Below are 13681 nucleotides of genomic sequence, written 5' to 3'. Positions count from 1 at the left end.
ACCTTTCATACACTAAGAGATGAATCTATTGAGAAATAATCTGTGAATAATGGAAACAATCCTTGTTTGCAGTCTTATTAAGAAGCTTCAAATAGTGACTGTATCAAGGTTGTAAATGAGTTTGTCCAACAGGATTTCTGAGAGGATAAGCTCTCCCGCAGCTGTAATCAGGCCTGAGTGACGTCCTCTCCACTCAAAAGCATTTGATAAGATAAGATAAGATAAGACAAGACTTTATTGATCCCACAACGGGGAAATTTTTGCGTCACCTCAGCTCAGGTACAGATATATGAAGGAAATACAAAAATACAAATAAGTACAATCAATGAAAAAAATTTGAACACAGAGTAAAAACTTTTATTAGGGACTTCCACTCATTTCCTCTGCCTGTGGTTTCATTTATCGCAGTGTACGTGCAGCTCTCTGTCCCGAGTGTTACTGCACTTGTTTGGAGGGCAATAACTGCTCCCTCTGCAGGCCAGAGAGCACACTGCGGGGCAAACTTTAACATCAGCGTTGGGGGAAATGGGGTGGGAGGGTTGTAAGCTGATCCTCCAGACACTCTGACCGAGTGCTGGGTCTCAGCTCCAGACCAAACAGGGAAAAGAGGTCATGGTGATCCTGGCGAGCTGCCCTGTCTGTCTGTCTGTCTGTGCAGATAAAGCTGATGTTACGTGCTCTGTCTTCTTTAAAAGATTTAAAGCAGGTTTAATCTGGATTAGTTTAACACTTAAATGACCATACTATAATTTATACAGTAATGCTTTTAATGGCTTTTAAGAGTTGTCTTTATCTATGAAACACTCTAAAATGTTCTGATGTACTTAAATGTCGTTTTCTCTGGAGAGAGTTTACAAATTTAGTCAAATATTAATTTCCTGTATTTTCTTTTCAATAACAGACTGTTTTAATTATTAAGGTGTGTTTGAGTGAACTGTGTATTACAGTTTGCTGGGAGCTTAACACCAAACTCGAAACTAACTTTGATCAACAAATTACAATCAAGTCTTCACAGTCAGGGTGCTTTATTAATCCTTTGTTGCTTCCAGGCTTCTGTTTAGCATACACATCACTCCTGACCACCTCCTGGTATATCAATAAAGACCAGGGTTGGATGCCCATTGAACGGTTTCTGGGTTTTTCCATAGGCAGCTGCATAGGCAGAGACCCCTCTCCTTGACCTCTATAATAAAGTCAATAAATGTGAGGTCTAACACAGTATTGACAGAATATGATAGAAGCTGATCACTCTACAAAAGAGCTTCAAGGCTCACTCCTAACAGGCTTTCAAGGGGTAAAGATATCTTGTGTGTCTGTAATATATGCATGTTGTGCAGAGTAATATTTTGATGACACAGTTTTCCATTATCCATGCCACATCAATGGGCCAATTTCATATGAGAAATTTAAGATATTGGAGGTAGGTTAGTATTTTTACAATTTAAAAATGTCACGACGCATATAAACATGTGGCGGGGGTCCTAAATGACTCTAGATGAGGTCACTTGAGAGTTAATTAAGTTTATAAATGGGTAGAAAATGTAAACTTTTTTTAGTAAAGTACGACGAATACGTGACAGCAAATTCAGATATGACAGATTTGTTCTCATCGCTAAAAATACCACAACAGTATAATTTCATTCTAATTAAGTAAAAAACCCAAAAACAAATTAAACACAATTAGCCCTAAACTGCAAAATTCACTTTCATCCTTTACCTTAAACCACTTAACATAAAATCAAATTATTTATTATTAAATTAATGTAATTTAATTAATTAATTTTATTTTTCCTTAAACAACAGAGACAGGTAAGTAAAACAGATAAATAAAGAAGGTTCAATAAAAGTGTTCAGAAACAAAGTTTATCACACTAAGTCGTGTTTGCCTCATCTTTGTCATTACTTTATGTGATTTCATTTTTTATCAGTTGGCATATCAAACCCCTCCCCCTCCAATTGTTGTCATTTTCAAGTGCAGATGTTATGTATTCACTTGGTTTCAGCACATCAAAGATGTCTTTGTGCATCTTTAACTTTGAGTTTTGGGTGATTAATCAGATTAGAAATACGCACATTCTGCAGATGTGACCTTAGAATTCTCACCTGCGTGCGTTCTCCACCTTTTATAAAACACAAAACTAGAAGGTCAGTGACTCTGTAGCTCAGGGGTTGGCAACCCTGGGCAAGGGTTAACTGATGGCACGACCATAGCTGGACTGGCCATCGGCCCACCAGGCATTGTTGGTGATTTTTCGTTTTTATGGGCCGAGATTTTTTTTTTTTTTTTTGTAACGGTATAAACAATGAGAAGGTGGTGGATTGGCCAGATGCTGGTCTGTGTAAAAATAACTCAGTTGTTTGGTGGTGGCTATGGCGGAGCTTCCACAGAGGCCAGCAGGTGGATGAGGGAAAGGGGAGGCAGGAGGAGAGACCCGAGGCGGCCGCCGGTCCGAGTGTCAGGTGAACTGAACTTCAGGTAAGAAGTTATGACCTGCAGTCTATCTGGGTCAGATATAAACCAAGTTTAGGTGGAGTTTATTTTCGTTGTGCTGACTTTTTACAGTCAGTTACAATAACTCGTACTGCGTACTAGCTAGCATGACGGAGTTTCTATACAGCTGGGTGGGTGCTATGATGTTACTGATAGTGAACTTTATTTTATTCATAAGGTTAATTAGTAGAGTTGCCAACCATCCCAAAAAACGGAATAGTCTGTATTCAGAGAAAATATTACGCGTTTCGTATTGAGGTGAAAAGGAACAGTTTGTCCCGGACTTCAGCTACAATGAAAAAGACACAAAGCTGGAATTATTCTGTGTTTACGCTGCACAGCTGCCTCTTCTTCTCTCATATTTTCTCCTGTTTCTACTTCAATCATGAAACTGATCAATGATCAGCTGATCGTCTCTCTTGTTTGTTTATCGCCCACTTTGCGCCAGAAAGAGGAAACCGCGCTAAACAACAGCAGCACGTTTAAGCTTGATCAGCTGTTGTTAGAATTTATTTAATATTAATTTCTAGTATCAGCTGATGTTTGCTGGAGCCACAGCTGTAAAAGCTGCTGGTCATGATGATCGGTTTGGATATGTGGTGAGAGGGAAACATGAAGATGAAACCAGGAGATGTCCTTACTTCTCAACTGAACAGGTGATGGAGAAACAGGTTTACCTTTTAGGTGACATGAATGAGTTGAAGGGAAGCTATGAACTGTTTCTGAGAGACAAATAACACCAGGATCCTTTTCTTAGCTGACAGCTGGTAACTGTGCAGGGGCGGGTCTAGCAAAGTTTTGCCAGGGGGCCAGGTAGGACATTAACAGGGAAAGGGGGGCACAAAGAAATACTTTCTTATTCTCATTTAAAATATCTCGCTTTTATTAAATAATTATCTGAATCTTACAACCAAAGTTTTTATCTGACATAAAATGTATAGAAATCATACATATACCAACAAGAAAGTGTACATCACTGTCACAACAGCGTTTGTTTTCATTCAAAGGCTTCAATACCTGGTGGGCCGGTCTCTAGTCAAAATGCCCGGGCTGTTTTTTTGTCCCAGTCCAGCCCCGGGCACGACACACAGTGAGTTAATCTGAGAAGGTGCATAAAAAATAAATGGCCGCGCCAGCGGTGCACATCGCAAGTTAGCTCGCATAGACACATTAGTTGTGCCATATTGGCTTCTTAATGAGCTAACAACCCCAACTACCAGATTCAACTTGTAATTGGCTAAAAATAACTTAGCCTACCGGTGAGAAGGACGTTGCTAGCTGGCAGTTTTTTCAAGCAATGTTGAAATTGCCACATTCTGACACTTCAAAAGCTTCAGGAGCTCTCCGCTCAGCGCAGCAAGAACTCCATAACAGCAAATGAACTGTACAACAGAAAATGCAAATGCTATTTATGGTCTCCCCACAACAATAATAAGAAAAATAAACTGAGCCAATATGGCATGTTTGTTAATACAGAGATACACATGTTAATGTGATCTCTGGTCTCCCACTCAGAGACGTGTGTCTCTGAGTGGGAGACCAGAGATCACACCACGGAAATACATGGATACATCCGTAGACTCAAGACTGATCAAACCAGAAAGCTTTAATGAGCAGCTGGATTTGTCTCGCATTAACTGGCCGAGTTAATGCGACATTGAAATGCAGCTGATTGAACTGAAAAGCTCGACTCTGTGGGGGTCAAAGTTTGCAGAACTACGAACGCAGCTGGAATCCACAGCTGTGCGTGTTCATGGAGCTTGCATTTTCACCTGCTGGACATCATTACCTGACAAGGTTAACTGTCTTCAGAACATTGCAGGGATATTATTTACAGTATTTGGCTATACATATATGTGTGAGCAGATTTTCTCTCACACGGAGAGTGTCCTCAGGCAGCCGTCTGAATGCTGGACACTCGGAGACGTGTGTCTCTGAGTGGGAGACCAGAGATCACATTAACATGTGTATCTCTGTATTAACAAACATGCCATATTGGCTCAGTTTATTTTTCTTATTATTGTTGTGAGAAGACCATAAATAGCATTTGGATTTTCTGTTGTACAGTTCATTTGCTGTTATGGAGTTCTTGTTATGGATAAAAAGTGTCTTTTTTTGTTTCAAAATAGCTGATAAGTATTTGCTGATAGCTGCAAACAGTTCGGGCCCCATCAGCTCATCAGTCCTTCAGTTGGATACATTAACAATACATACATTATTCATTCGTTCATGCGCTCATATGTAAGGTTGAAGCTAATATCAACATGAGGCCGTGAGTCTCATCTGACACTCATTTCATGGTTCTAAGGGTCAAAACAGGAACCTAAAAAGACTCCTGGGTGATAATTTACTCATCGCTGAAACTGATAACAGGAAGCAACAGAAATAACGAAGTATTTTTAGCCCTAGTTTAAATTTCACCGGTATTTTTTTTTTCTACAAGTCATTTCGAGATACCAAACAAGTGACTAACATCTGTAAATACAGGTCCACATCTTCATTTCCTGCACTGCGTTCTACATTTGTATTCACACTCATACTGGTTTTCAGGCATAAACTATAAATAAGGATTATACACAGACACAAATACCAGTCATAGCAAGAATCCAGTCAAGCATGTGGTTTTCAGTATTAGTGGCAACGAGTTCAAACCGCAGCTTCAGAGAAAGCATCAGTGATATCTGAGCCAACCTACGAGCTTCTCTGAGGTTCCAGTAATCATGCCGAAATTTGTGAATGAAACGATTTGTAAACAGCGGCGCTGAAATTAGAGTGTTAATGGCTTCTTCGTCAACATGAATCACTGCTCGACAATCCGGACATGCAGAGATCGACATATCGGCCCCGTGTGATCCTCTCCTCTCGTTTCCTCTCCGTCTTTAAACTTCCTGTGTGTGTGTGTGTGTGTGTGTGTGTGTGTGTGTGTGTGTGTGTGTGTGTGTGTGTGTGTGTGTGTGTGTGTGTGTGTGTGTGAGTGTGTGAGAGTGAGTAATCGTATCTGCTGCTGTCAGTCTTCTGCCTGGCCTGTCTGTTTCCAGCTGCCTGCTCTTCACAAAGAAACAAGTCTCACCCCACAGCTAATAACCTCAGTATTGACAGAGTGTCTACACCTGCAGGGCAGGAGAAAGAGCGCAGGAGACGGCGACCCTGCGCACTCAGATTTGACCTTCTGCGGTCTCGCGGCAGCTCTTGTTTTTCTCCCCCTTTCCCCCCGCAATCGATTGTATGGATTTATTTTGACCTATCCAACATGCACCAATGCTGATTTCCTTCATTTGAAAGAACTGACTGAGAAAAGCAGAGGATGAAATTGAATCACTCACGAGCTCCCAGTCGACGTTTCGGAAAAACGGGTGGCCCATGATGTCGGCAAAGCCCGTCTGAGGGTGGCAGCCCAGGCGCTCCTTGGGATCCTGTGGGAGTGAGAGCGAGAAGAGGGTGAGAGACGGTGGGAGACTATGGTGGAAAGGAAAGATAACAAGTCCAATACCCGAGAAGAAAGGTGGAGAAAGTGAGAAGAGAGAATTGGCAAGGAAAGTGGATACATTTCCCAAAAAAAAAAAAAATGCCAGTAAGAGGTGGCACTGCTACAGGCCTGTCAGACCCTCTCTTACCTTGTTGAGGAACCCTTTGAGGACGCTGGCAGCTTTGACTGACAACGAGCGTGGGATTCTGATCTGTTTTTCCAATATTACTGCAGGAGGTGACAGAAAAGGGGTCAAGGGGTGGACAAGAAGAGGAGAGGATGAGATGGTGCCAACACTGCTGCTGTTATGAGTTCAATCCTGCTGGGTATGCTCGCAGCAGCCCAAGATATGAAGCTTTTTGTTAACCCACCTCACTGTTAATTATAAGAAACAAACACAATATAAAACCTATTTATACTAAAATAAGGTGGGGGGGGGCGGGGTGAGACACTGGTTTCACACTTCTCTCTGTAACAGATGGCATGTTCCTGGTATTGAGAGAAGCCAATAGAAAGGTGTCGACATGAAGGTGTTGCATGAACTCAGCAGTTTTTTTACGAACCGCAGAAGCACGCTGTTACCTTGGAAGAGGTAGTCTTCTGTGTTCTGGTCAGGGTTGTCGGAGCTGCCGACGATGTCGAAGGGCGACCGGCCCGCCATCATCTCGAACATGAGCACGCCTAGTGCCCACCAGTCCACGCTGAACCCTGGGACACACACACAAACGCACACACACACACACATCGTACGTTACAGCTCTGACGCTTTGAAACGCCAAAACACCACAAATGACCAACGACTGCGGGGGGGGGGAGAAAAAGAAAAAAAGAGCAGCACAATTATCTTTATTGCAATTAGAGAAGAGGAACTTTTAATTGCCACTTACAAAACTTCAAAGTACACCAGCATGTCAGGGTTACTATAGCAACCACCTTCACTTTAAAAGTGGGGGTTTCTGTATATTATCACACCTTCGACAACAAGCACATTATTCAGATTGCCTACTTCTCTCTCTCTCTCTCTCTCTTTTTTTTAGGCCATTAGTGCAGGAATGTCACAATCAGTTTAACTCTGAAAGAAAATGAAGGACAGATGCATTTCCAGTAAATTCATTTGTATGTCTCACACCACCTTCTCACCAACAGTTTGGTCCACATAAAGCTCTAAGCTAGTCTAGAAACAAGTACTGTAGTCTTTATAATACTTAGTCAAGAAAATAATGCTAATAGTGCTAATAAGATGCTCAACCTCATCCTCAGCTGAGAAAAAGGAGCGAGCCAAATGTATTTAAAAATTAAGAGACATGTGGCCCGCGGGCCTTGAATTTGGCACATGTGCATTGGAACTGAACAGCTGCATCATTTCACCAAATCTTAGCTGTCACTTCACTTGTAACAGCACTTTCAAACATCTGGTTTTGCTCCACATCACAGATTTCAGAAGACTGTAGTGTTACTATGTGATTTAAAACAGGACAAGACTTGATGACATAAGCATGAAAGGAGAAGGGCAAACATGGAGATATAAGGCTGTTTTTAATGTAAACTGCATACATTTTCACAATATGAATGTGAGGCGAGCAGCACAACATATGGGATATAACAAAGCTTAAGTAATCCTGATATGTTGCCAACCAGAAACTGGATCGAAAATGGAAGTGGCTACAGAAAAAACAACTTCCAGTTTCGTCTTTACAAGGAGGAAATCCTCCAATCACATTAAATATCCATATCTCCCTAATGTTAAGAAAACAGATAGAGCTGAAAAACAACTTAAAATTTAAAATCTATTTAGGGTAAATTTCTGTGAATTCAAAATTTCTGTCAAAACAACGACAGAAAAAAAGCCGTAATGATGTGAAAGTTATAAAACAAGTAAGGCAGACATGAAAGAGAAAACAGAACATTTTAGATGCCATTGTGGCATCCTCAAACTGATTCCTTTGGCTATCGCCATCTTGATGTTTTGAAACCGGACATGATAAATGAGGGGAAGACCGAAAAACTGAGGGACAAGGTAGACCTTCCCTAAACTACACCCTCCTCTCATGTTCTGGATAAAAATATGTGAAGATCATATATACAATCTGACTTGTTTCTGCAGCCACACGAGTCGCCCCTTACATAAAAGACCATCTTTTATATGCAGTCTTTGACTTCATTAAGTTTTTTTAAACTTAAAAATAATTTAATGTATGTAAATTATTATTAAAATAAGGAAAGAAAACCCTGGAACGCAGTTTTCTGTGTAAAGACTAAAAATAAAGACCCATAAAAAAATTAATAAAAAAAAAAGGTCAGATCTGACATGACTTCCTCTACTCAAACAAACTACTGATGCATTTACCCAGTGAATTTGTTTTTTGCTGATTTCTTTCATAAATAACAACCAAAATCCCCAAAAAGGGCCTGACATTTGTTTTTCTGTACACAAAGACAAGCAGGTGTGATCCTCGTGGAGTCAGTGAAGTTTAATCATCTCATTGATCGGGTTAACAGTTTGAATGATAAGGGATCACATTCAGAACAATGGTGGACCTACACTGGATCACACATGCCCCTGCTGTGACTCTGATGTCCACACAATTTGCCGTTCGGCCCATTTAAAAAACAAAAAACAAAACAACTTTCCCACTACAGCCATCACAGTATGAAGAGCGCAGGTGTTGTAAGCAGCCTCGGCAGCGCGACAGCTGAGCGAGCAGCTAAAATCAAACCCAGCCGTCATTAATTTCATTATTCACACGTGTGCTGTTCCTACTGTGTCTAAAAACAGCTGCTGTGATGTGTTGTTGTTTTTTTTTTAAATAAAGGAGGGAAAAACAATCAAAGACTTTTTCTTTTAACTGTAAAATTTGTTGCCATGACACCACATTTGGTGACCAAGGAGGCTTTTCTATTTTTACAGCATTGCGTGTGTGGATAGTCGAACACGCAGCACTGAGGATGTAGAAACTGATATTTCACCGAGAAGCTGAAAGTACATCTGAACTACGAGATGCTTTAAGTTGCCAGCTTCACACAATTTGGACTCTTTATATGAGTTTAGATGGAGCACCATTTATTTATGATTAATTCATCATTATGTCTAAACGTTGAGAATAAAGTAAAAATTTCAAGAATAAAGACGAAATGTGAGAATAAAGCTGTCCGTTCAAGTCGAGCTACTTCTGTTAGTGCACGGCTGCCTCTACAAAATGCCTTTTGTAGATGAACCAGTGTGAAAGAATGGAGTTAATGTTATCAAACAAACCCATTGTGTTAGCAACTGTTAGTACTACTGAAGTTTAATCAGCATTTCAAAATCTCAAACTTGTTCTTCACAAAATTGTTTTACAACTTAATTTTTTCCCTCAATCTGCTTCTTTGTGATTCAATGAATATTACAAATGCCTCTTTCCCCCCCAAATGTATCTGCACATTTTTACATTTTACTGCATTTCTTTTTGGGCTGTCTCTCAACTTTATAATTAAACCGCGCAAATTAACTGAATTAATGTAGCATTAACTGAATAGCTGCTGAATGAAGACAGAAATGGCTGCTAGGCAAGTAAGACATACACAGGGAGAGGTCAGCAGATTTAGAGAAACAGACAAGCACGCTATTTAACTTTAAAAACTACCGTTTTTAGACATTAAATGTCACCCAACTGGGTCTTTACTTTTCATCAAGGGGTGTGGATGCTATATAAACCATAACTTTGACCAAAAATCCCCATGTGGACAAGCTAACGGCACGGCAGAATGTGATTTCTGCTACATTTGAGAGGTTAAAATGACACCTCAGAAAGAAAGTTAGAGGACTACACGAGTAACAGAACATCTCTCACTCCTATTTTCCCCCTCTCACATTAAGCCCATCCTGCAAATAGATGTGCCTCACCATTAGAGACATTAGAGGAGTCCTGAATTACCCAGATTAGATTAGTTGAGAAATCCCCAACAGCAAAGATGGTGCTAAAGAAGCAACTTCCAGGAGAAAACAGCTTTTTAAAACTTGTTTTCGGGGTGTAGTTAGGAAACTTTTAATGCACTTTATCATTACATTTGCTGAAAATAGAGCTGATTTAAATAATAACAGCTTCAATAATTGTTGGAAAACATTTAAAGACTGTTGCACACGCTTATATTGCAATGCAGAACCATACACAAATTTCAGCTAGATGTTTTTGTTTTGTTTGTTTTTTTTAACCAAGAAATAAATAACCCAGGGGTTGCAAAAAACTCTTCTACCAATCACTACCCACTAGTAGCCCTGGTTTATGGTGACAGTGTAAGATACCTGGCTTGTGTATTGTGGGGTATTGGCGACAGTGGTAACAGTTTTCCTTTGGGCACTAAGATCACTGCTGTATGTCGGGCACCATTTAAATAAATTACATATATCCTAAATTTAAAAAACTAATATGTATCCAAAGAAAAAGTGTTCCTACGTTTGTCTACAGTTGTTGAATTGTTTATATATAATGTAGCTTGAGTGTGTTAGTGCAGATAAACCCAGTTTTGCCTCACACACTTTCTAACTGCAGAATTAGATAGCATTTCTGGTAAGTGCTTCCATGTCGTAATCCTCACCGTAATCCTCTCCTCTGAGTATTTCGGGGGCGATGTAATTGGGGGTACCGCAGAAAGTGCTCGTCGTATCGCCAGGTCTCAAGCCCTCCTGAAAGAAGAAAAAAAAAGAAAAAGAAAGATCATCAGCTGTGAGATCATCTCAGAGGGCTGTAAACCGACACGTCTGCAGCTGTGCAGGTGCTTTTATCCAAAGTGCACTGCGGTATCATTACAAACCACATTAATCCGTAAGCCACACCTTGCACATGCCGTAGTCTGTAAGCTTGATGTGACCCTCAGAATCCAGCAGCACATTGTCCAGTTTCAGGTCTCTGTAGATGATTCCCCGCTCGTGGAGGTAGTTGAGCGCCAGACTGATTTCTGCTGAGTAGAATCTGAAACACAAAGAGGGAAATTACTGTGTTTTTAAATTCAGCTCCGGCTGCATAAAGAAATTAAAAACGCATCTGTCCCTTTAATCACACGTGAAGCAAACGGCCAGACTGTACCTGGCATGTTCTTCTGGGAGTTTCCTTTGCCTCTGCATGTGGAACATGAGATCTCCACCATTCACATATTCAATAACAAAGAAGAGTCTGCAGAAAGAAACAGAAGTTAATTTCTCTTAAATACAGAATTAGTCATCTTTCAATCATCCATAAGACATCTGTCAGGGTGGCTGGATGAGCGCTCTCATTTTTTTTTCCTGCTAATGTGCTTTACTGATTTTATTACACTCACTGTATAAAACTTGCATCTAACACAGTCAGCCTGGGGTGGATATTTACTACAGCTTCAATTAAATTTTTACTTCCAAAGGCGATAAAAACATAACAAAACATTTTTCCACTAAGCAATTACTTTTCTTGCTTTTATGAAGTTCTCGTGCACAAAAAAAGAACACATCTCTCCTTTACAGCTGCGTACTTTTGCCCCTCACTCAAATCTCAAACTTGCTCTTCAGTTCAGCTCAAAATGTTATGACGGAGAGCAAGCCTTCGATCACTAAGACCTATTAAATCTGCCTCTCAATTCAATTAAATTTTATTTATATAGCGCCAAATCACAACAAAAGTTGCCTCAAGGCGCTCTCTCAGATGAACTTGAGAAATATTGATGACAGTCAAAATTCAGGGCCTCACAGTCCACCTGCAGGTTTGCACGAGTCTCCCATGAGTCTGCTGCTGCCTGAGGCTCTTTTAACTCCTACCTGCACCACCAGACAGTTGGGTTATATGGTAGGGCCAAAATCCCTACCATATAACCCTGTATTTAAATTTGAAGTTAGTGAATAAGAGATTCCAACAATGACCAAAATTAACTAATTTTACTATAACTTAGCAGCCTGACTGATTTATACTTCAAACATATACATCCACCAACATTTCATAACTACACCGTAACCTGACCCGCGATACCTTTTTCGCAGCCGTTTCTTTAATTTATCAGTGAGTGAATATTGATCGACACCTCAATATAAGGAGTAATAATTATAGCATTGATATAAAGGCTCACAAATGTCAGCAAATTCCTGGTGGGAGACAGATGAAACTACTGGAATGTAAGGGAATCAAAGGGGAATCTACAAAGAAGTGAAAAAAAACTCGAGTGACAAAATCTGTCCACAACAAAGAGTGGCGACCCAGAAGGGAAAAAGTCCCAGCATTTTATTTGTTTACATCGTGGGTGTAACCGCACATATAACACCAGGACACGACCACAAGCTATTTAACACAGAACAGAGGAGCACAAACGTAAATGTCGGCAATGACGTTTGCCACTCATGCCGAAACTGTAGGTCCCACATAGATTCCCTGCAGAAGTCTAACCCAGGCCTTACACATGACCTAATAAAAATGCACTTAATAATTTTGTGTTGCTTGTGTTCTTTGTGCTCTCTTCGCTGCTTTGGGATTAAAGTATAATGAAACACAAGGGACTGTTTATGTGTTAGCTTCTAAAACCAAACTTTGTCATTTTAGTTACGTTTCCTGTCACAAAACATGTTTCACCGCGACAGGGATTTTCCTACAACCTTAACCATGAACACGCTTCAATGACCTAAAAACAAGTGTTTTGTTTACATAGAAGTAATAATACCTCAACCACAGGAGCGGCATATTTAACTGTGTTGTTGTACAATGGTGTTTTGATGACCTCATCTGGGGTTTGGTACCTTGCCTAAAGATGCTTTCGAGTGGGTAGGAACTAGAGATGGACCGATCCGATATTACGTATCGTATCGGTCCGATACTGGCCTAAATTACTGGATCGGATATCGGAGAGAAATAAAAATGTAATCCGATCCATTAAATATCACGAAAGCACATGGCATAACTCGGCTCATAACCTTAGCAGTCGGAGCAGTATGCATCACGTGATAGAGCGGCTGTGGCGTGCGAGACCTGTCGGCGGTCTGGTTCAGCATTTGTAGCCTCGCTACCAACCCGGCATTTCATCTCTGACAAAGTTATCCCAGAGAGAAGTAAAGCAAGTGTGTAAGTTCATCTCTGAATGTTTGTAAAGCATTCCAGCATTAAGCTTAACAACCGATATATGGAGCGACTGCCTCTTATTCTCTCTCTCCCCTGCTGCTACTTCAATCATGAAACTGCTTAATGATCAGCTGATCGGCTTTTCTGTCGCGAGTCCGTGTCTCTTGTTTGTTTATCGCCCACTTTGCACCAGAAAGAGGAAACCAGCGGATAAACAACAGCAGCACGTTTAAGCTTGATAAGCTGTTGTTAGAATTTATTTAATATTACTTTCTACACCACAATCTTTTTCTACGTAGCTGACGGCTCGTAACTGTGCAGGGGCGGATCTAGCAAAGTTTAGCCAGGGGGGCTGATAGGGCATTAACAGGGAAAAGGGGGGCACAAAGAAATACTTTTCTTTCTTATTCTCATTTAAAATGTCTAGTTTTTAATAAATAATTATCTGAATCTTGCACCCAAAGTTTTAATTTGATGTAAAATGAATAGAAGTCCATTACTGTATATAGTAACTATTAAGTCTAATATACCCTAGTAAGCTATACTACTTTTTCCTTTGGGAAGGCACCATCTGTGCAGTCTGCAATTCTGTTGAAGAAAGATGTTGAATCCATTTAATATTTCTTGAAAAATAATGGATTTCTGTGCATTTTTTTTCACATTGCATCAAATTAA

At 40.3% G+C, this 13681-nt stretch overlaps 1 protein-coding gene across 1 annotated transcript in view; it reads right to left on the bottom strand.

Moving 5' to 3' along the window:
• prkci (protein kinase C, iota) overlaps positions 1 to 13681 on the bottom strand; it is a 42414-nt gene that overhangs the window by 2239 nt on the left and 26494 nt on the right. The window contains exons 11-16 of the mRNA XM_042226588.1: positions 11021 to 11107; positions 10771 to 10906; positions 10533 to 10620; positions 6540 to 6665; positions 6106 to 6185; positions 5815 to 5904 (exon numbers count right to left, since the gene is read on the bottom strand). Coding sequence (XP_042082522.1) covers positions 5815 to 5904; positions 6106 to 6185; positions 6540 to 6665; positions 10533 to 10620; positions 10771 to 10906; positions 11021 to 11107 — 607 coding nt within the window. The remainder of the gene's footprint in view (positions 1 to 5814; positions 5905 to 6105; positions 6186 to 6539; positions 6666 to 10532; positions 10621 to 10770; positions 10907 to 11020; positions 11108 to 13681) is intronic.

Source organism: Haplochromis burtoni, unplaced genomic scaffold (assembly GCF_018398535.1).
Source record: "Haplochromis burtoni strain Fernald_Lab_line unplaced genomic scaffold, NCSU_Asbu1 Contig_219, whole genome shotgun sequence".
NCBI classification, from domain to species: domain Eukaryota; kingdom Metazoa; phylum Chordata; class Actinopteri; order Cichliformes; family Cichlidae; genus Haplochromis; species Haplochromis burtoni.
The sequence above is the reverse complement of the archived record's forward strand: the minus strand, read 5'-3'. Positions and strand labels throughout refer to the sequence as shown.